The following is a 24,989-nucleotide window of genomic DNA, read 5'->3' as shown; positions in this document are numbered from 1 at the left end:
TCCTACTGCAAGCCAGAGCCATGGAAGTTGGGCAGAAAAAGGCTCTACAACAGCATGTGTACTTCAAACACATACAGTATGTATAAATTACATACCAGGATAAATCTGTCAGTTCTCGGAGTTTTAGTTTTGCTCTTCCTCTGTTCTTGCCCTTAGCACTTTTATTCTGTCTTTGCTTTTCCCTGTGTCCTTGCACTCTTTCAACTGTTTTTTTGTGATCCTGTGCCCACTATACCCATTCAACAAAAGCAGTCCTCTTCATTTCTGATGGGCAGAGGTGACACAAGCAGATTTCTGAATCACACCTGCACTTTCTCACATTGTAGGTAGCATGGCTGTGCTTCACAAGAAAACTCTATGAATTGAGTTAGCTTGGAAAGTTTATGTATGGAAGCTTTGCTGCTTCTTTCCCTGGTATAGCACGTACATGGCACATATTTACAAGATACACACACACACAAATCCTTTCATACATACTGGGTATCATAAAGTGTAAATTCATATTATTTTTTATAAAAGTGGATAATAACTAATTAAGCCATTGGCCAGTCCATTTTAGTATTTGAGAAAGACAAAGGGACATCCTAATGAGAAAGGACATTGGAATACGCTTGGATAAAGAGGGGGATAAGAAATTCAGACAACAAGGAAACAAGCCCAGAGAAGAAGGCTAGGAAAGACTATTTCAGGATGAAAGATGGTATTTACATTGAACTGTAAACTGAAAATGTAAACTACCATTCCTGAAACTACAGGAAGGGCGCATATGTTTAGAAACAGTGCTCCATTTCAAGGGAGTTATATCTGATAATGCTGTCATATACAGAACTGGGATAATTAAATATTCAATTCAGTCAATTCCAGAATGCTGGACGGGAAAAGCTTTAATCCCCAAAACATACAAATAAAATAATGCAGTTTGCTATTCTACATATTTTTTACATATTTTATCTTCGGTATTGATCAGAGGTGATTACATCCTCAGACCTAAAGGAACTTTAAAAAACAAAGTTATCGCCAAGTCCTATGCTATTAGTTGCTTTTTAATAATTGTAATACGTACATTTAATTTAACAAGCAGGTCAGGGACTCTGTGACTTACATCATCTTTACTTTTATCTTAATGTAACTGGAATATCATGCTAAAAACATGTACTTTGTTGGGAGTAACTGGCTTGGGAGGCATCAATCATCTTTATACTTTCCCTGTTGCTGTATGCAAGACAACCTTTAGGCTGACATGTTTCTCAGATGAAATGCATGTAAAGCAAGGATGCTGGCTGCCTCATTATTTTGTCTAGGATGTACTGTAACATGCTTTCCTGAAGAAAATGCCTCAAGTATGAAGTGGAGAGATAAGCTGTATTTAATGTGAACCGGCCATTAATTCAGTGAACTAAGAGAAACCAGACTCTTTGCAGAGTCGCACTCATAAATGTATCAGCAGATGGGAAAAAAAAAGCGAAAGATCTTTCTATTAGTGTTTTCTACGCAACCTCCATATTTGCTCTAGAATAAAAATCAGAATTATTCCTACCTTCATGGTGAGCATCTTCTTCCTTTTCATCCTTTACTTACCTGATCTTTCCTGTTTAATTGCTGTGCTTCAGCAGATCTTTACAAGCATTATCTCTAAAACTTTCAACATCATGTACTAACACACAACCATTGCAAGAGTGGTGATTCAAAAAGAATGTGAAATCAACAGTGAGTGTAAATTAATGAGGCACTTTATCAATTTTTCCACTAAAGAGATTTTCTCAGTTCAAACCCCAAGGCATGAAATTCAAGTTTGACACTGCCACAGTTGGATTAATTTTTTCAAATGGTTGACTTGAAAAGATGGATCTGCTCTACAGTCAGACAGACATGTAAGTCTGCAGTTAACTGAGCAAGTGTGAAGAGATCAGAGAGTAGCTTATTTTTTCAAGAATATTTTACAAATCTAATACAAAGTTATAATTTTCAGAAATGCAAGGCTTAAAAATTTCTGTAGAAATTTTCAGAAGAGTTTCCTTTCAAATAATTGATAGGGAAAAATCAAACTCACTGCAGAGAAACTAATGTGAAATTTTTTTCTTAAAAGGGTAAGTGAAGAAGGAGTTTCATATAAATTTTTAAAATACTGTCTCAAGGCTCCCGGTCCATAAAGGATATTTTCTTTGGTAGAGAACTGGCGGGAGGAGAAGGGCTCTGGCCTGTGTTCAGCCTACTCTTCCGGAAATGGGGGTTGTTGTGTAGACAATTTGATGGCAGAAAAGAGGAATTTGAGAATGCAGATGTAAGAGAAACAAAAGGTACTTCAAATGACAAACAGCTACCAATTTCTGCCCTATTGTTTTGAGAGAATGAGGGAGATAGAGGGGAGAAGGGAAGGTTAAGAGGATATTCCTTTTTTTTTATTTACAGAAAATTTCCATTCCTAGTCCATTATCAGGAATCATCTATTCTGAGCTGATAAATATCTGTGGCTAGTTAGGTCAGCATGCATGGCAGCAATCTTGGCAGCAGATCTCAGCACGCTTAAAACCTTCAGGAGGAACATTATCTCTGAGCAAATTCTTTACTAACTAGAATTGAAAAACCATACATAGATTTGGCTACAGTGCAAACTGCTTTGAAAGAGAATCCGACTGAAAACATTTCCTCCATGAAGTCAATGATAAATGATATGAGAGACATTTCCTCCTTTCTCACACATTAAGAGTTTGCTTTGCATAGAAACTCAATTACATGCCCTGGAAAGTTCTCCCCGCAACATCACGAAACAATGACATGTTGGTTAGAAGAAGAAAATCACAAACTACACATAAACACACGAGAAACACCCTCATGCAGAGACTACGCAAGCAAGGGGGAAGGAGCACAACCAGGTTTCACAAAGCATATGAGAGCGAGACGTGAGAGTGACTGTTGGAAACTCTTCTACTGGCCAGAAAAGCTGATTCTCACCGTTCTGAACAAAATGGCTGAACTAAGAGCATCTGACTGGTTATGCCCAAATACCCTCCTCCTCATCCTAGCGGTGCAGAGGTGGCAATGGGAGAAAAGCCCCAGAGCAGCGTGGGAATGAAAGAAAGAGTTGGTTAGTATTTAAAAGCACATATGTAAGTACAAATAGTAGTATAAAGTGTTTAATTCCTTATGCGATATTCTGGGCCACCCTGAGGTACAGCTTTCTTTGCTGTCTTGTAGGCTTTGTCAGCTTTTAAAATGCCCCCAGGCAAAGGGAAAGCGCAATCAGACCCTCCTCCCAAACCCTCCTCCCTATTGCCCTCCTCTGTGAGTTTTTTGCAAAAATTTCCTTAAATGTTTAGATTTTATCTTTTCTTTACATTTTACCTTCTCATTTAATCTGTGAATGCTGTGCTGCATTCCTTTGCAAGCGTGTACTACAGTTACGTTCTGGAAATGGCTTCCTTTCTCTATACACCTGGGTGCAGAAACAACAGATATTCTAACATTTCCTCCAAACTTTAGGAAAGCCATGTAATTTGCAGTATTAACAACTGCACTCTCCTGAAGAAGGTAAGACCAACGTCTTCCAAAAACAGTGCAGAAAATTCAAGCCAGTCAATTTACAGTGGAGTTGGGCATTAAAACAAGATGCGATACGAAGTTGCTTTGAAAATGCTATTTTCTGTTTGTCTCTTTTTATATACCTCTTATTGTCTTCTGATACAGACATGAAAAGAGATTTTTAAAGTTCTGTTCTTATAAGGTGAATACGTAATTGCTTTTTGCCATTTTCCTCTTGTACCTTACTCATCATTTCTGCATATCACTAGGCTGGTGCTTAAAGGTGAGATGCCTTCCTTCAGATCTCAACAATTTCTAGATGAGCCAGAGGGCAAAGAGGAGTGCCAAACGTTCCTTCATTTTTTCAAGGCAGTGATTAATGATTGCTAATATTTTAATTAAACTGGAATGGATGAGATTACAACATGGGATATGCAATTATGTTGGCATTTTCTGTGCTACCCAAGGGACAGGTAATCTCTCTGATAGTTATCAAGCACATGACTGTGCTTTGTAAATGACACAGGAGGCTTCTCACTGCCTTGGAGATGGTAAATTGATTTTCCTTCAGTTCACGGCTCGCTGAGTTTGTGAAGGAGCAGTCTGTGCTCATTTGGCACAGAGGCTGGGATTTCCTCATGGGAAATGAAGGGAACTGCTCATATGTAAACCATAGATCAGAAAGCTGATCCTGGAGCATCATTTCATGCTACTGAAGACAAGAAACAGTCCTGGACACTCCACACACTCAAGCAGTAAACTTGAGTTACTATAATCTGAATATTCCAGACAGGACTCCAGTCTTGCATTTGAACAGAGTAACATTTCTTTCTTCCCTTTCATTGTCTGCCCCCTCTTCTTCACCCACTTAGTAACAGCTTGGTACCAGGAACTGTTTGTTCACATTTCAGGAGTTTTCAGTGAAGCTGACATAACCACAACATCCCTTTCTGGTTTATAACTGCACACCGGAATGCTATTTTTGTTTCATGGTACTGCAGGAATGTCAGGGAAAATTACACAAGACTCAAAATAATCAGCCTCCATAGTAAAAATTACTTTAAAACAAAAGAGACACACACATTACCTGGTCAGGGGAGGGCTTGTGGTTGGTTTGGTTGGAATGGGATGAGGATTTGAGGTGGTCATCCTCATAGTTGTCAGCCATCAGCTTCATACGGTTCTGAGTCTATTAAAAAAAAAAAGAAAGAATCTCAGTCTACCTTCTAATGTGATGATCACAGGGACTACAAGGAATAGGGTATTTATGCTATCCTGTGTATCCAAAATCTACACATGGAAAAAAATAGGACACACGCATGTAGAGAGATAAAAAAACCTGGGAGACACATTCCAACCACTTCACTTTGAGTTTTGTAATTAAGAGGCTCATCTGACTTGTACCTTACTATAACTTTGTACATGTGTGTACAAAGAAATAAATTTCTTCTTATAGACCCTCGGAGTTAAGGTTCAAACACCAACCTGGAGAGCAATTAAATGAAGATGTCCCCAAGTCAGTTAAAAAAAGCCAACAAAAGCAGAAATAAGTTTAAAAAACAAAAAGTAAACAGGCTGAAAATAGGTTATTACTTAAGAAGTCCATCCAGTTTCAATATGCCAATCAGTTTTCAACTGACATACCAAAGAGTAGGAAAATTCTGAGACTAGTCAGAAAAACGTGAATTATAGAAAAGCTTTCCTGTGAGGAAATGAAAACATTAATAAATAAGTCTTTGGGAAGAACAGGTGACATAATAAATATTTAGAAAATTAGAAACTGCTTACAGTCAAGCAAAGAAGAAGATACGAAACAAGTTTCTTAGCTTTTCTTCAACTTATCAGAAAAATTCAAGTTCCGGAGGATATTTAATGTTTAAAAACACAAAATATAAAATAAATTGTGTAAGAATAAATGGAATACCTTACCTTAACATTACCATTCTAGTTAAGCAATTGTGATGAATGTTAAAATACACTACTATATGCCTGTGTCTGCAAAGGACAGCGTTTGAGAGATCAAGACCTTTTAAAATACTATCCTGTAATGAGGTCCCCAGGCACCTACAAACACACACACACACACACACGCACATGTGCATGCACACTAACAAGGAAAGAAGAAAGAAGTCCCCGTGGGCAAAACGTCCCACCTCCCAGCAGGGCTTGCAAAGACCATTCAGGCAGCAATGACACTCCAGCAGTAGCCTGGAGGGGACTACAAAACAGCTGGGTCTGGGGTCCTGCAGAGTGAACTGCTTTCCCGGAGTCAGCTGCTTCACTTCAGGTTATCTGGGAGCCACTTTCACTGGGCACCCACACCTGGAGCAGATCCCAAATGGAACGGCAGCATCTTTCCTCCCAGCTCATGAGGTAGACAAAGCCCTGTTTTGAGCTTTATGAAATCCAAAAAAAAAAAAAAGGCTTAGGCAGACCTATGTTCGGTATGATAGACAGTAAATTATGCACAGCTAGATATATTAAATCATCAGAGGTGCACTAAACCAAAATGTCTTAAATGAAAGCTTCTAAGCTCATTGTAGAAATGCCAGCTGTTGATTCAATCCCTTCACAACTGTGTGGTTTCTTACTGAAAACTCTAATTTTAATGAGCATCTCAAGGCTAGAGAATGCAGATTCTATTTGGCTGTACTCGAATCACTACAGAAAAAGTCCAGGGTTTGAATCTGGATTTAATTTTCTTTTGGATTAATTTAACAAAAGCTAATAGTAAATTGAGCTTAAGCAATAAGCAATTTAATCACACAAAATCTTTATATTGTTTGCTCTGTTTTGTCAAACAAGTTTTGAATTCCAAGTCTGACTCATCATTCATAAATCACTACTTGAAACAATGTGCATCAATACTTAAACAACCAGTTTACTGTAAAGGCGCTTTCTCCTCGTTTATTACTTTATTAAATTTAAGGTTGGCTCTTTAACAATTTCTTCTTTACAATGAGAGGTACTGATTTTAAATGATTTCATATTTCTTTGGAAATTTTTGGTTTTGATAAGAAATAATAACTTCTTACATACCTTTCAGCATGTATGTAGAAAAAAATCTATTAAACCCCAGACGTTTAGCAGAAGTTAGTACAGCACATTAACTTCTCTGAGAGACAAAGTAGCTCTTCCCAGAGAAAGGCAGCATGTTTTACAATACTGTATGAACCCCCCCCCATGTTCGCACTAATACAGGAAGAGAAGAATATAAAGATCTAAACATTCAAAGCACAGTATCCCTCACAGAAAATTCTGAAGTGGAACTGAAGAAGTTGTGTACTTCTGTTACTTCAAGTAGAACAACCTACTATTACTGGGCAGGAGGTATGAAAAGAAGCTGAGAGAACTGGGCTGGTTTAGCATGAAAAAGAGGAGGCTTCTTTAGTTACTTGATAAGAGGAAACAGAGAAGATGAAGACACACTCCTCCTGGAGAGGATGGGACAGGAGACAATGGATATAAATCAGAACACACAAAATTCTCATTAGAGATCAGGAATGTTTTTTTCGTAATGAGGCTGATCAAACACCAGAATGGGCTGCCAACAGGCTGTGGCATCTCCATCCTTCCAGAGAGCAAACCTGTGACTGGACAAGGCCTTGAGCAAACTGCTCTAGCCAGTGATGCTCTCAGCAGGTGGTTGGACGCAGAGGTCCACTCCAATCTAAAATATGCTGCAATACCCTATTATTTGGACCTTTAATCTTCAGATAATTTTCCAGCTATCAAGGCTGGAGTTTTCAAGAGGGAGCTAAGTTCTAAAATTCCTCCTACTTGTTAAATATGATTTAGCTGCTTAGCTTCATTACTACCTGTTGACCATTTTAACCCAGAACAATTTCTGCAGCATCCTGATGATTATAATCACACAGCATCAGTTCACCAAGAAGAACCTTTTCTGTGTTCCCCTTTTAATCCAGCCTGACCTTCCACTGCTTCTGCTGTTAATATAAGAGTGCATGTTTGTGATATACAAGTCTTGGCAAGAAACCCCCCAGATCAGTATTGTGATTTCACTACAGGAACTAATCTATGCATGTATCATTGGAATTATGCAAAAATCAAGAGATGGAAGAAAAGTAGTTTATTTCCTGACAATACCACCAAAAAATATTTTCCAACATTAAAATTCTAAGCAGTGTTGCAAATATAATATAGTATAATATTTTTCTAATTCTCTTTATGTCAAACAGAAATAAAAAGCTTCTACTTAGGACTGGAATACTAACTGATGAACTTCTAATTGGAAGTTTTTAAAATAACTGGAAATATATGAACTCAGTTTTTCTCCTACTGCTCCTCTCCAGAAAAAAATGTTCAAAAGGATGGAAATTTCTAGAGCATATGGCTGTTGCAATGATTTTAAAACAAACCGTTTACTTTACTGTGGGGAACCACTCCAACATCCTGCAGTCCTGAACTGCTTTGTCATGGCACTGTTATACAAACCTCTCCCACCTTATGAGGTTATGGCTCAGATCCTAGGGCAAACATTTCTACATCACTGTAAAAAGTATGAACAACAAAGTGGTTTAACCACAGTGTCCTATGAGAAAATAAATGAGCAGTGCAGACAAATCGGTTGTGTCAGGAGTGCTTTTGTCTAAAACCTCCAGAGCTTGTAAGCAGAACTAGTGATGATAAGAACTGGACATCAGATCCAAATTTTTGCTTAAAAAATAACATGCACTATTACAGGTACCTTCTCCATGCATGTGAAGATAAAATGCTATAACGCAAAAAGCAGGACAAAACTCCACAACTGAATAGTTTCTTGATTTTTTTTTTCCCCAGAACGTTTCTTGTTGGTTGTTTTTTTTTAACAGAACAGATTTTGTAACCTTATTCCTTGCCCTCCAATCACTGCCCTCTCCCCTGCCGAACCCCCACACCTTGTCAAAGCCCTTAACAATGCTCTTAACAAGTCTCCCAATAATCACTGTGCAAAAGAACAGTCCCAAACCCTTCAGACTACTGTCAACTCTCAAAATTACTAAAGAGCCATCCCACACTCTCAAGCTCCTAACTGAAAGCCGGGAATGACTGTGGAGAACTTGCCACATAAGGTCTGTGAACCACAGGTCTAAAGCACAACATTTGCAAGGGCACTGTATCTAAAAAAACCCCAACTTTCTCTGGTTATATATTAGGCTATACTCCAGTGTTATCAGATCTTGCTCACCATCCCTCTTTTTCATCCCAGAACTTCTGCAATTGTCCTTTTGCCTCTCTGATATACTTATTCTTAATGCCCTTCTTGCTTCTTGTCATTATTCAACCCTGGCCTCTGCCCTATCCCTTGCTACAGCAGGCAGTTATATTAAAAGAAAAAAACACCAGAGAAAGTATGAGATAAACTTGTTTTAATCTTAAATGTGACTGGTCAGCATCAGCACTTCTTTTAAACACGCTCTCTTTTCTTTTGCTGTTTCATGGTCCTGCAGGGATTTCACAATATTTTCACCATGCTTTTTCTAGTTATCATACAGTTTATTTCTGCCTGTATTGTATAATCACTAAATGTTTGGGTAAACAAGGAAATTGCCATGGAGTAGACTATTTCTAACGCAACCAACACCTGAAAACCTTCATTCCAAACAACACATGTATAATATTTTAGCTGCCAAAACTGTAGTCATGGTGAATTTTGTTTAAGCAGCACTAAGTTCCTCCTTCATGGATGTACTCCTTCCAAGCACACTCTCACCTGTAGGTTCCTACAAGTACGTTATTTTATGTTCACTGCAGGCTATACCTGTACCTTGTTTGTGCACCTCCACCCTAAAGACCAAATTAATAGATCTTATCACACTTAAATTGCTACATAAGAAAAACCAGAACTGATACTGATCCACAAAGTGTAGGGGAAAGTCAGAGGCATAGTCTGGAATATAGCTGGTAAAACCTAGAGGAGTCCTGCCCAGGTCTGACAAACTCTTTAGAATGGAATTCCACATATAAATTTGAAACCCATGGATTTAACTACAGGCAATATTTATAATATATTTTAGAGATGTTTTTATTTGAAAGCTTGCACTAAGGTGTATGTTATAATGAGAATACATACCTTTCTTAAGCATTTCTGCAGGATAGCTAGTATTCTGGTAACCATTACCCTGGCAAGTTTTTGAAACTAAATTTTATTTGTAGGAATCACACATTTCTGTATCGCTTAGGCAAGCCCTCTAATAAACAGCAGACACTAGTTCATAAGCTGTGCATTTGCTATATTAATCTAGTCTGCTTCACCCTCTCATTACAGTAACTTACTCAAAGAGTTCACATCAAATCTGTTTCTCCCCCACGCAACACAGCAGAAACCATGACATCAGTGGCTACTTTCTCATTTTTTGTAAAATATTTGCGTAGGGTAATTTCTTGCTTTGCCAACCAGTCTAAACAAGCTCTATTAATCCTTTAATGTAGAGTTTAAAAAGACCCGCATTAAGTAAACATTAATATAATGATTGTACTTGTGACAAATGGATATGTGGTGGAGACAGTATGTCAGTAAGTTAAAGGAGTCATCCCATTTCAATCTGAGTTGAGTGTTTCACTGGAAGCACACACATGCAAATGAAACAGTTTAGAAACCTTTTACCACTATTAACATAGAAATATAATGGAGAAACTCAGGCGATTTTGTTTTTCAAAGTCGCATGCCAAATTCAGTATCTCTGAAAATCACGTTCTTGCAAAGAAATTCAGGTAGTGCTTTTCTATTTGCTGAAAACACACAGTGAAGCCATACTCCCTGTAAATATCTAACCAGCTCCCTGCTGGAATCTGGCTGTCAGAAACACAGGAAGAATAATCCCTCCTGGCCTGTTATTAGAATGTGATGCCCTGCGTAACTACCTTGAGTATATCTATACCTACCTTGAATACACACCTAACCTGAGCTTCTACCTTGAGCACAGGGTCTCTGAAAGATTTAAAGTATTTTACTTGACACCCCCTTCCCATTCATGCTACCCGGAGACATTTTTCAAATTTGTGAAGGGATGGTACATGCTGCATTGTCATTTTTGTTTGTAAGGTTTAAAAGACCCATCATTAGTTTGGTCTGACTTTCCTTTTAGGAACTGAGATTCCTCTATCAGCAGCGAACAAACACAATGTTCAGTTGCATACAAATGAAAACCATTCCCATTACTACAGTTCTGAACATCCTGGAGCCGGTGTTTTTGTGAGCCAAACAAAGGGCGCATGCAATGCGCAGCTGCTGGGATTTGTCAAAGCCTGCAGGATTTAACACAGATTCTACCTGAGATACTGGCTTCTGCATGAACTGTTGGCAAAGTTACAGCAATATTACATTGTAAAGTGAAACACTTTATCAGTCCAGTTAATTTCTATGTTTAATGATTTCATTTTTCTGCTCATCTCCCCATGTGATAATTACAGAGAAAGTAATTCTGGGGAATTCATATTCAAAACCCCATGAACTACACTAAAAGAGGCATATCATGAATATATGGAATTCTTTCAAAGGCTTGAAATATGTAGGTATATGTGTATGGATTTAAAAACCTTAGGAGATGAACAAATAGTTAACTATGGGTTTGCCTGATAACAAAGTTTATTGAAATCTATTGCTCTGATTCCTGTATAAAAAAACCCACAAACAACAACACAAAAGACAATCCAGATCTTGTGTTTGGGATTCCTTATTGTGTTACACCACATAAACATTACAGTGTATGTTCCTGTAGCTCTCTTGTACTCTCTTCAGAGATACCTCAGGCTGCGTTTAAGATCGACCAATCAGTGGTAACAGAACTACCTTTCTCAATTATTTGCTTCATAACAGCTGGAATCTGCCCAGTCCCAGCTTTAAAAGAAAACTAAAAATCTTCTTCTCTCATGGTTAACTACTTGGGAGAAAAAACCAACTATGTTAGTTCTTTGGCATCCTTCCACTGCATGTAAGGCTCTTAGGCAGAAACATTATTAAGGTGTGTTTTCCTGTACCTCAAAGATATCTGAGCAAGGGCTGGAGTCTGACAAAGTTTACCACCATATTGTAAACCTAATTTATACTGACTCTGTGGCCTATGCATCAAAAAAACCTTTCAGGCAGGATCAAAAGGACAAATGGTGTCCTGTGACAACGTATTCAAAGAATCCTGGATCCCTCACACCACACAAAACTGACAAAATTATTTAATGAAATTTAATCAAATGATCTGAAGATAGAAACAGCAAGCAAAATGAGCTGCTGTTTTAATTCTTAGGATGAAATAAGAGAACTGGTTATATTCACATTCCAGTAGTGAGCATATAAAATTACATACTGTAGGTTTAAAGCAAGCAGGTAAGTATTTTTTTTTTGTGTTACAAGCCTGCCCTATGGTGCAGTTTGTTAGGGCAAATCTGACCTCGGTTCCATGCCATGGCAAAGAAGGGCCTTACTGCAGAATTTCCTGCCAGAGAATATACGATCAGTATTCTTTGCTGCCACATGCCCTGAAAGCAGAAAAGACTCATTTATTTAAATTAGCTTAACAGCAACTGCTTTTTTGCTAAATCATGCTGCTACATCCACTCTCCATCTATTGTGCTGCCTTCATTACTTCTTTAATCAATTAAGAACTGATTTCTTTGGCAGACAGCATGGCTACCCTTGAAGAGCATAGAAGTCCACTTTATTACCCACTTTATGCTGGCTAATGAAATCTGTGTGCTTTGGATTTGTATTCTACATCTAAGCATGGCCTTCAACCCTACAATAATTTCTTTCTCTAGCCTGCCTCCCCCATGGTGTCTCCAGGCAAGAGTCAGCTGGAACCAGTGCGAAAGTATGTCCTGAATGGCCAGCCATATGTGTATGCTACTGCCAAACAAAATATAGCACAGCTCAATTCTTCTTGCCTTTCTCTGTGTGGGAGCACTACTTCAGGTTTTTTCGCCTCTACACAGCTGTGGATGTTAACTAACTTCCTGTAAGTTACACAGTCTTTGAGATTTTTTTCCCTCTGTAAAATTTGGTTGAAAATGGTCAATAAACTGAAAAGTCACTTGGTGGGAACTACAGCTCAACTAAGCAGGTGGCTAGCACTGTCCGTTAAACTCTTCTTTGGAAGACTCTAGGATAAAAGCTGGTCCAAACAAGCATGTTTTGTTCAAGTTGTAAGGGTTTGGATGCAGTCTCTCAATATATCCTTGCACTAAATGTCACATAGAAGTAGAATTTTCCGATACCATGCTCCATGCCTTTCTCTAAGATTCTGGGAGGCTGAATTGCTACAAATTCCCAAGCGAACAGCAACAAGTCTCTCATGTTTAGTCCATGTGTCTGCTAGAACGTTTAATAGGTACAGTTTATCTAGTCTCTTTAACCTACTTTGATACATACAACCAAAGATAACTCACTTGAACAAAAAAGTGAAATGTTACTTCTGTAATAACATGAAAGGAAGTACCAGTCTTTGTCATGGTCCTCATTACCCAAACTGGTGAAAATTCCTGACTACTTCTCCCCTTGCTCATTTTTCCCCTCTCATGGTGTGTTTGTGGATCCAAGCTAAAAATGTCATCTTATATTTTATCAATTGAGAGAAAACCAAAGACAAAAAACCAGCAAGGAAAAAAAAAGCTCAAATGTACTTTGGAGCATAAATACTCCCTAAAGACTTTGATAGGCTGGTGATACATGTGTTTTACAAAGCAAAATGTAAAAGATATCTCAGGTTATGTTAAGGTTGGAAATGCATTCCAACATAATAATGATCCTGTGATTACCTTAAACTTGTGCAGTTTAAGCACCAACAACACCAAGCATCGGAGGCAAGGTTAGTCTTATAAATATATAAATATCTGAAGGCAAAATCCCTAAATTACCTATGCTGTATCCCATTGAACAGACAAATACTTCTATCAAAAATAGAACAACCTTTGTTTGACATAAGTTGACAGGACTCCTGTTTTGTTATGACTACTTACTCAAAATTTCTCCTTCCCTTTTCACTTCAGGTTCACTCCACACCCTGCTCATCTTACTCTTGTCTACCTTACTCTGCTCCTCTTTCCTTTGTTATTCTATTTGGTTCTCCTTTCCAAAATCAATCCACTTGCATATGCTCAATTTCACAAACCTTCCTGTATAACACAACTGCCTTAGTCACTCTGCTTTTTCTTTTAGTCTTTCTCTTAGTCTGAAATCAGAAAGTTTCTCTGTTCACTCATACCTATGAAAACTGATTGGCAAAATCTCATCCAGGAATTTATATACAAGATGCATGCTACCGTAAAATCTTAAAACCTAGTCATCATCCCCTGCTTTGACAAAAACATTTGCAGGCCATCTGCTCATGTGTATCTACATATTCTTTTCCTAGTTAAAGTAATCTGGAAGTTTTCAATACTTTGTCTGCTGTGACGGTGTCTTTAGAATAAACATAATAAAAACATTCCTTTATCCAGGTATTTTTACTTTTGGAAGGTATATACCAGTGTTTTTACCACAGGTCTTTTAGCCTTACCTATTTTTATTGTTAAATGACTTACCACTTCAACTGCATGTGCCTGCAGCTTCAAAGAGTTGTTAATAGTAGCCCCCCTCTATACATGCTGTTCTTAGCAAAAAAAGTAGTTATGTACAGATACAAATTCCTAGATGCTAAAGTGATGTGAGCTGCTCAGTATCATCTCAACACAGACTGTCTGTAACTGCCCAGAACCCAGCTCTGGGTGTATACATGAATGTGTCTGTGTCTACATGATATAAACAGTGTTGATAGCAACTTAAAAAAAACAACCCAAAAAACAAAACCACAATGAAACCTCAAGACTATTTATGCTTGTCCTGAAATTAATTTTAAAAGCTGTTGTGTAGAAAAGAAAAAGACACCCAATATTATTCTTTTTCTGCCTCACATTCATCTTTGAATCTAGGCAAAATCCTTCACGGTAACTGCTGGAGGGAAGAGTTGAAAGGGTATTTCCTTTGACAACCAAAAGAGCTTTGCTACCCCAAACTAAATTAAAGCTAAAGAACTTTCTCTGTACGGCCAATTATTAGGGTTGACATCCACGTAGAAGAGCCCTGCCTCATAAGTTCCATACAAACATGCAGACATTACATTCCTGTCTGTCCACACCATCTGCGCGTGTGGTCTGCAGACACAGGATTCCTGTCCATCCACACTGTCCCTGTGTTTGGTCCACAGAGGCAGGATTCCTGCCCAAGCACACAGCAACACATGTGCAGTACAGAGCTGGACAGATGATTCCTGTCCATTTGCCCTGCTCTTGCTCGCAGTACAGAAGCAAGGAGGATCATAATAAACCAACTTTTTTTTTCTTTTTCTTTCCGCAGAGGTTGATTTTTCCCATTAAGTCTGCATCAAAGCTTAGATAACAGCACTAGCTGGAAAGACTGAAGAAACATTCAGATTTTCTGCTGCATTTGTACCAAAATCAATCTTACCAAGGAAAGAAGTTCTTTTGCTTTCTACTAAATTCATGGCACACAATGGGTAGACATGTGTCAGTTTGGTCAGATGAATTTCTCTAAGGTGTCTGCATTTCAGACAGTATTCCCATCATTGCCTGCTCTATTCCTGATCTGTTGTCCTTTTGTGATTTACATTATATTACACCATTACACTTGAGTAGAGGCCCACCCAATGGGTACCATAAAGCACACTGTTAAACTTACAAAAAAATCTTAGAAAATTCCATCTCTGCTATAGAACCACCAAAGAAAAAGGTGTGTGGAACAAGATGAAAAAACAGCTAGTCATACCTCTGGTGTTTTCCCCTTAATCCTCTTACTGCAAAGTCATTAAACTTTGTAAATGACTTTGTAAACTTTGTAAAGACAGGTGATGCCACACATTAAAGAGCCCTGACAAAGCAGATGAAGAAATAGAGATGAATGAACAGCACAGGGGCAATCTCAACTGATTTATTTGCAACCAGCAGACTTAGAAGGAAACAAGGAAGCCTTCCTATTTTTTAAGCCCTCTTTGTATCATAAACCAGATTGTTGGCTGACAATGGAGAAGGACTAGCTACTCTGGGTAATCAGGAAGAGGGGGAAGAAAGGAGGAAGAGACATCAAGAAATCTTTTCATCGTCTGACAGTGATGAAAAGGATAGGGATGGACAATAAGCAACTAGTCTTAGTCTGCACTTCCCAGTCTGTAGATCCTTCCCTCAAAATCAGTGAATCCTCTTTCCAGTCCAGAAGAACATTCTGATACCTTGCCTGTGTCTCCATGAGATATGGAAGAGACTTGAAAGGTGCACAAAATGAAGATCTGTGTGTATAAATAAATATATTTTCCCTTAATAAAAAAGAAAAAAAGAAAAAACCTACAATGAGAAGGTACAGTAATTATTACTTCCACAAAACAAATAAACCCATGCAGTCTTCGAATTTTAAACAACTTAGGTATGTGTGTGTTCTTAAGGATCACTACATTGCTTTTATTATTTTTTCAACACCATTAATATCAGCAGTTGGCAGAAGTTTGGGTTGCTAGCTCTAATAAAGAAGGCGAAGCCAAGATTATATCTACTAGTGTTTTGGAGATGGAGGGCACATTGGCTTGGTATCAGAAATTACAGTTACATTTCAGGTTTATGTGAAAAAAGTGAGAAATATAATTTCTTAAAGTATTAAAAGGATTAAGTGTGATACAGTGGTGAAATTGAATGTTTAAAAGAGTAAAGTTTCCCCCCTCCAAATAAAAATCCACTGTAAAAACAAGAAATACCTGGGTTATTCAGATCCTAAGAAGAACTTGGCTGGAGTCAGCTGTGAGAGCTCCCTTTTTTTTTTTGTTTACTCAACTACAGGAAATATTTGTATTCACACTAAGACAGACAGGAATTGGCAGTAAACAGAAAGAGAATAAAAGCCTAAGTTCTGTGACTGTAAAGTTGTGCTCAAAGAGAACAAACACCCTAATAAAATGGCTACTCCTTAACCTGGGCTGTATGTGACACAAAAGACAATTACTTCCCACAGGCACCAATACTGTGATCAGAGTTCAATACATATTTGGAGACTAAAGCTTTATGGTAGCTTTTCTATGGTACTATTCACCTATACTACTGGCAACCTAAAATTATGCAACATGTTCTTGCAAAGGTGAATTTACTCATATTGGAAACCAGCAAATTTATCTTATATCCACATGATAAATGTTTGATTATGCTAAGTAAAATCAATCAGCAATGTTTTGATAACTGAGTTTGAGACTTATTTTGTCTTTATGCACAATCTTGGGCTAATCCCTGAAAGCATTTCTTGGTACTGAAAAGACTCAAAACCTTTGGTACCACATTTAAGGCAAAGAATGGCAGACAGAAACAGATCCGTTCAGAGACAGCAGAACACAACTGCTCTAAAGATGGTCTGCCAGATATCACTACCTCGTATTTGACGGCCTCATTTGCAGATCCCCGCTCAAGGGAGGGCCTGGAAGCAGGATCTCCATCAGTATCAACTTTCTCATCTTGTATCTTTCAGAGCTGGCAGCTGTTACCAGACTCCTCACAGCTTCCCAAGTTAGCAGCCAGCAGAAAAATAGCCACCCCCTTCCTACACACATTCACAAATACCAAGCGGCAAAAACATTACCTCTAGGGAAAAACTACACATTTTTTCTTTGGTTGTGAATATTTTCTCATCTTAGAAAAGGAGCGCAGAAAACAGCATGTACTTATCAAGGAGTAAAATGCATAATTTATTCAGCACCAAAACATGAATAGTAATTTTTTTAAGACTTGTATTCTTTAGAACACAACAACATGAATTTAACAGAACTGAAGGCAATCTGCAGCCATCAGCACCTGTCCATTGCAGAAGCTATCACAAGTAACTGATGCCTAATTTCATAAATCTATGTCTCCTTTTGATAAATGCAATATACTAGCCTATCAATTTCCACATCTTGATATGTAAATTACTGAAGGGTTAGTATCAAGAAACTAGTCCTAACTGACAGCACATATCTTGTATTTCCAACTGCAACATGAAACTTCTATTTTCCCCTGCATTACCTATTCATTAGCCTGAGATATGGTGTACTGGACTAGGCTTAATCAGACTGTTTCAAAAAGGGAAATTATTTTCAGAATTAGAAGGATCTTAATACAGTGGATGAGAAAAAAAGTATCTGTAGACTGAGAGGTATTTCAGTATATAAGCTCAAAAATACCTGAGACCACTGTTCATCAACAGCTCACTATTTACTGAAGCTGAAGTTCATTCTGTACAGTTAAGATTTAATTGTTTCATTATCCAGTTTTAAGATGGTGGGGATTAAAATTCTCTGTTGCAGAGACTGTATTTTTCTCTTCTCAAGCAAAGCAAGCACTGATTTATTATGTCATCCCCAAAATAACACAGTGAAATCCCAAACATGCAATACATTCTATCTTATATGTCATTAATTTTCATTACATATTTCTAGATGCACAATCCTTTCCATCATTGCTCCTACAAGTAAAGAACACATCACTGACATATTAAGTCATACAACTGTTCATCTGTAATCTACTTCAAACTTCCTACATATTTAGCTTATGAAACCATCAGTCACCTCATATCTCTGACTTCACCTTCTCCTTACATGTTTTTGGAACACACTTGCATCATATAACACCTTGCCAGTTACAGATCTTAACAAGTTAAAACCAACACTGAAGCTGGTTAAAATACCTTTCAGCTTTCTGCCACTACCTTTCTACTGACTATCAACGTGTGAATTGCTTTTTATGTAAGATATTTGTTAAAGTCACATGTTCTTTAGGCTTCTCATCCAAAGAGAAGTAACCATAAACAAAGTCTTACTTCATTGCTTCAGTGTGAAACTGTTCAGTGTCTTGTGTGTTCCCTGGGGAATAGTGCCAATAAATGTAGGAACAGATAAGCATAAAGTACCAAGTTGGCACATTTTGGATGGAGATGCGGTAAAGGGATATGTGTGTCTTCTAGACAATTGCCAGCTCCAGGTAAAACAGCCCAAACAAATGGGAATAATTTAATACAGAAAAAGTAGTATCCAATCAATGAAATATCAGTAAAGATGGTTACACATTCATCTTGGAAAACCACAGTATTTTTACTGCATTCAAGGAAGTAATTCAAAATCTTCTTGCACCTGAAATTTCGATGTGAAATTCCTGTTTCTTCAAACAAAATATATTCACAGGTTTATCTCATCAAGATTACTTACATGTTTAAGTGGAATCCTCTCTGTCACCAAAACTTCAGAGTTCCCTGAACAATGTGTCTACATGACAAGATTAAATGTAATCATAAACTGACTGTATTTTCCGGTCAGCCTTCAAACATCATCAATTCAAATACCAAAAGAGTGATGCCAAACCAACCCAGCCACAAGAACCGATTGTCGTGAAGTCTCAAATATTTTACCCCTGAGGCACATCCTGCCACTGGACAACAAACAGGGAGTAGTCATGTACGGGTCCTTCCCAACCACCCCACAAACCGTAGAAGTTAAGCAAAAGAAGATGCACCCATAATTTTATTCTGTGAATGAACAGCTATTGGCAATCTTGAGCTCTTCTAAAATGTTCTTTCCGAGCTTTTGCATCTCTCTCACAAACTCACCAGCTAACACAAAGCTGTCAGAAACTGAGGATAAAATTTGGAGCACAGAACTCTTGCAGAAATAAATACCTAAATGCTCAGTTGGAGGTATGTATTAAAAAGACCTGTTTTAATATATTCTCTTTATTTAACTGAAAACCAGTGCCTGTCAGATCAGCAGTTTGTGCCACAATAAACTATGGAAAATCACCACCATGCAGTACAACTGTGATGTGAAATGACAGTGACTGTATTTACATTTCACTAATGTCCAGAAATACTATTCACAGACAAAGGAATTATTATTTTTTAGGCCCAAAATTAGATTTCCTAATGCAGCCTTCTGGAGAAACTCAAAATTACCCAGTGTACTTAACTCTTTAATGCCACTAACAAGCTTGGTCCTCCTAGTGTAGGCTTAACAATTATAACTGATATACCAAACACCAGCAGAGTGGTTGTCACTTACAGAAATGGGATATAGCGTCTCTTAACTGCTAACCTAGACTTGTCCAGCAATCCTGATTTTCTACTCAGGGACAACACTGCTTAAACATAGTATAGGGGTTCATAATCCTGAATGAGAGATACTGTAAATGTGTCAGTAGACGCTGTCAGCAACTATCCAATAATTTACATTTATTTGTGTCAAGTTTTAGTGAATCGCAAAGCTGTAAAACTGTAATATGAATATCTTAATATATTCAATAAATGGAGGAATATTTCTAATAGAATGAAACCGGTTTTTGAAAACTGAGATTGAACTTGGGAAGTAATAGTCCACAGAATACTTTTTAAAATGTAACAAATGCCTAGAAAGAAAAGGTAGGAGGTACTGTATTGTCATTTGAAGTCCAAAGTACTTTTATTAATCTTAAAGCTCAATCTCTCAGTGAGGCAAACAACCTTCCCCTTCAAGCAAACCTGCATAGCTGCCATTGCCATGTCCTGAAAACTACCAGCTGAGACATGAGTGAAGGCACAAAGAGAAAGCAGACGTGGCTGTCTACAGAAGGGCCAACAGGCAGTTCCCTTCTCTGGCACCGTGAGGCCAGTGACCGCAAGAGGCTCACTTGAACATACATTATTATTTAGTAATACAAGAGGCAGAGGGTAAAAAAGGTAAAAGGAGGAGGGAGAGGGGAATGAGAGTGTAAGTAATACCAAGGGAAGATGAAATGCTGCCCTAGAAAAGACTGTTGACGCTGCACCGAGTGCTGTTACTGTGGTAATCTATGATTAAAAATGATGGGAAAAAAGTCTGGAGAACATTACATGGAGAAGGTGATTTCTTTTAATCTGTGAGGGCTTCTTGTGCTGCGCTTCAGGAAGCAGTGTTCAAGGACATGACAAAGCCTGGCTTTTTCTGTGCCTGTTTGGCTGCTGTCAGGGTGCTGGGGTCTGCTCCTGGCAGAGATCCCCCTTTGACAGAAACAATTACTGAGGAGCAAAGCCTGGCAAAACAAGCAGCACTATGATTGATAATCTGGGTGGATTACAGGCCTTCGACAAAAGCCACGATGCTTAAATTTGACAGCTGGCAATGCTTGATGAGAGCCAATTAGTGGATATATATTCACTTCACTCAGAAACTTCTCCTGTTTCTAGTCCAATAGCTTCCTGAATAGGAACTGTACAGTGATTTCCCCCACTTCTGCCCGCTCACATTTATGCCAGCTAGACTGTCAGTATAGCTAAGAATATACTACAAAACCTATATATTTTGGCACCTTTGTATATTAAAGCCAGTAGATTCAAATTTCATAAATCTGCATTTGACCCTACAGGCAGTGATGGGTACAAGAACCTGAAAAAATAGGCCTCTGTACTGAGTCTACATACCACCAGTGTGTAAATGAGGCTGCGACTGCACTCTTTATGTAACAAGTCTACTACAGGTGACAATAGTTCTCCAAATGCTTCATTATTCCTTGAACATTTCCTGACAAAGTATGTTAATCTGTCTGTTGCTGTTTCAAATAAGTTAACCTGACATCCAGAGAATACCAGAATTCACAGAGCACCTTCTGTTCCGCCTAATACATGCAGGAACCTCTGATATTCAAGTCCCATTCAAACTCATCTGCCTGTTCTAAAATTTCTTATCACATAGGTTTTCTTTCCCCGCTTTTGCATCTATTTCCACTTTTGCTAGTGCAAGTATGTGGGTACTGTGGTGAAGGGATCAATAAACAAAGATGGATTCAAGTGTCTTGAATCTCATAATTTGTTTCAAACATTAACTTTTACTTTGCTTTCTCAGCTATAACGAAGACAACACCACCCCCCTCAGACAACTTAAATACATCTTCCTAGATTTCTTAGGTCCCCTTCAGACAGTGGTTTGAGAGGTATCTCTGCTTATTAAACTTCCGTGGGCACCATCACACTGCCGGGGCCTCTCAGATGCCTTCAGAGAACAACGGTAGCTCTGTCACAGAAACAGCACTACATCAGCAATTACCTGCCGTGATTGTTTCCATGTCACCTGAAGAGGAAATTCATTTGCTAATAGGGTAATCACTCTCATCAGACATGGTTTCAAATCAGGGCAGCTAAGGCAAAGCAAAGACTAACTGCATGCCTCACAGAATCTGTATTATTTCATCAGGCAGGGTGGTAATAAAAACTGCCAGAAGTGTGGTCATGCTGATACAGCTCTGCGGCAGTAAGAGGAAAATGCTTGCCTGTCAGTCTCCTTTGACCTGTTTTACATTCTCCTGTTACAAAGAGAAATGACTCCAACCAGTGGAACTTCACTTTGGAAAAGTTCACAGCAGAGGAGTGTCAGGTGTCAGTGTGCTGGGTTTCCAGGGAAACCAGTAACAGTGGAAAAATAGCATTTTCAGGGGGCGAAGCTATTCTGGAATCTAAAATTCTTTCCTTTTCCTCATGATCCTATGAACCACCACGTTTACTTGAGAAACACATCTCTGCAGTACCTTGAGCTCATAAGGAAAGCCAGCCAAAATCTTTGCAGGGAAGAAGCACGAAGTAGCACAGAGAAAACAGCTTTGGGACTTGCATCACTGGATGAAATACATATTAAATATTGCATAAATGCTAACTATTAATACTACTAGTCATCACCAAATAATTCCTCTCAATTTATGAGAATGGTGAATAACAGCCCCTCAAATTCATGCTGGCCCAAAGAGGAAGGAATGATCTTGATGAGGATATAGAGTAGAAGGGAATGACAGTTATTAAAGATTCCTCTGAATAGTAAGCAAGCTAACTCCATAACTCATACTTTCAGCGGCATGAGGTTTCTTATCTCCCTTCACTAAAATAGAAAGGAGCTCTTTTCACTAAGTTAAGTATAAGCAAATAGCAAGAGTGTATGTGGCAAGAACAGGAAAGGTGATGGAAGTACTAATGGAGAAAAAGTACACATTAGAATGAAAAGAAAGCTGAAGACAAAGGTTAATCTACTCAGTCAAAAGCGAAAGCCATCAAAAAATAAAGTCAAGAAGCTCAAAGTGCTCGTGTCTTTTCTGTGTCAAGTCTTCACTAAAAACTGTACTTTAGGTGACTAACAAAAATTATTTCCATTCCCAGAGAACATAATTTTAGGTCAGAAAAAGAAAAGAACAAATGAGATGGTACTCAAAAAAAATCAGATGTCTTCCAATTTTCTAGCTCTGACTACACTATACTATACTATACCATACTATACTATGCTATGCTATACCATACCATACTATACTAGGGAAGAGTTTATCTACTATAACGAAAGCTATTAATGGTTATTTTGGGGAACCTGTGGGAACTGGGCAGGTTTTAGAAGACTCCGTTAAGGTTCCTAACACTCTCACATGACATGTTCATGACAAGTTCGGCTAAGGAAAGGCCTCATTTTGAGCTTTGTCAGTTTCAGATATCACACAAATCAAATCAAATCTAATCTAAAAAAGAACAACTGGAATGATCAGATATCTAGAAAACAAGACACATGAAAACTAGAAGAACTGAGTCTACCCAGTTTAGAGAGTAACACATAGGAGATACCTCTGTGTAAACCAAAATGGCTGCTAAAAAGTGCAAAGAAATAGTCTATACCCACAACAGATAGAAAAAGTAGTAATGAGCTTAAATTGCAGTAAGGGATATTATAGATGCACAACGACATTATAAGGATAAAGACAGATGAGCCACAGAAAAGACTTCCCAAGACTGAAGGTCTCCTTCACTAAGAGTCTTTCAGAACAGATTACAGGCATAGCTGAATAAATCAAGTGGGTTACATGGAACTCTGTCCTGAGCCCAGTACTATTCATTATTTTTCATTAAAAATCTGTGTGGTAGAAGAAAAGTATATTCGTGAAATATGTGGAGAAAGCTTATGCTGGGTGGTTCTGTGAGCATGCTGAAATAGAGGATCAAAACTCAACATGTTCTTAAAGACTGAGGAACCGATCTGTAAATTACTTTTATTTAGAACAAGGCAGCATAATAACAACATGTCCAGCGTTAATCTAACCTAGAGTCACACCACTTCAAATAAAAATTTTGAGATCCCATCATCAGTAACACCGAATCAAGCTGGTTCCTGGTAACTTCTGCTATAGTATATTATAAAACAATCTGGAATAATTACAAAACATTACATAATAATACAAGAGAATACAGCAATCTACAAACTACTCAATTGAATAATACTCCAAAGTCTCAGAAAACGGACACCAATAAGGTTCAGAGCCTACTAAAAATTGCACCACTATTACTTAACATTTATGGCATAGTAGTGCCTAGGGATGTTGGTCAAGTCAGGCTCCCACTGTGTGAGACACTGTACAAACACAGAAAATGACAACCTTTCCTCCAAACAGCTCCTACTAGAAAACCCCAACCATTTAAGACTCAAAGCCCACAGACAGGAAAACCTCAGCCCATTCAGACATGCCTTCCCTTTGCAACTCGATGCTACAGATCAGCGCTTCACCCTGTTACAAAATAAATATATCCTGATGGTTAAAACTTGGCTTGACAAGGAAAGGCATAAATGGCAAACAGGCTACTTTCTAACAGATGAGCAGTGGACGTGCTGCCCCGATGCAGGCCAAAGCTCCTTGGGTCTCCGTCAATTCCAGTGTGACATACATCGTGGGGGCTTCTGTATGGTGCATAATGTGAGCACGCTGGCTGGCGCTCACCACGCTACATCTGGACTTTGTTAGCCACCCTTCAGCTCTGTTCTCTTGCATCAGCCCCGGCCCCCTCTGGTGAAGCAGCCTCCCAACCCACTGCTTCTCCATGAACTACTCACGGAGACAAAGTACTCTGGGAGGAAGTAAATTGGGACCACATTAGCTGGTGACCCTTGCCCTGCAATTGGCCTGCCTTTCCGATGACAGAGAAAATCCCTCATGCAAACTGACAAGCAATATGAAACAGGCAGCTCCATTTACTGGAAAGCTTGGTCAATGCCGAGTGCCTCATTAGGAAATGGCCTCTATATTGAGGCACATTCCTGCAATTCAGAGCCCAGAAACTCTAAATTAAAACAACATTGATGCCATATCCTCTTTCCGAAATGCCTCTCTTCATCCAAATTTTAATACACATACTTAAAGAAATTAAAGAACCAAAATGTCTTTGGCAGGACTCTTTCCCTCTCTTTCGCAGTAATACCCTTCCTGTGCGAGCGACCAGGAATGGGACAGTGTTGGGAAGGGAGAAAGGAGACTTAAAGCAAGGAATAACTGCAGAGTCCTCCAAAATCTATACCACCTTTCCTCAAGGAATCCATGTGTCTTCACCAATATTTTTAAATAAATAAAAATCACCTGAATTTGCAGGGCTGAAGAAGCTGATATTTATTTCTTTTTAAGAAGTAAATCAAGGCTCATCAGTAAAATGAGGTTTTGTTTTGTGAGTGAGTTTTATCTTT

At 38.4% G+C, this 24,989-nt stretch overlaps 1 protein-coding gene across 12 annotated transcripts in view; it reads right to left on the bottom strand.

Moving 5' to 3' along the window:
- ERC1 (ELKS/RAB6-interacting/CAST family member 1) overlaps positions 1–24,989 on the bottom strand; it is a 302,175-nt gene that overhangs the window by 29,568 nt on the left and 247,618 nt on the right. For 9 of the 12 annotated variants that reach the window (XM_056340446.1, XM_056340448.1, XM_056340450.1 and 6 more), the window contains one exon: positions 4,607–4,708. In XM_056340446.1, the coding sequence (XP_056196421.1) occupies positions 4,607–4,708 (102 nt within the window). Of the gene's footprint in view, positions 1–2,952; positions 3,020–4,606; positions 4,709–24,989 lie in introns of all 12 variants that reach the window. The other 3 variants (XM_056340452.1, XM_056340453.1, XM_056340454.1) reach the window with 1 other exon arrangement.

This window comes from Falco biarmicus, chromosome 5 (genome assembly GCF_023638135.1).
Source record: "Falco biarmicus isolate bFalBia1 chromosome 5, bFalBia1.pri, whole genome shotgun sequence".
Taxonomy (NCBI): Eukaryota; Metazoa; Chordata; class Aves; order Falconiformes; family Falconidae; genus Falco; species Falco biarmicus.
The sequence above is the reverse complement of the archived record's forward strand: the minus strand, read 5'-3'. Positions and strand labels throughout refer to the sequence as shown.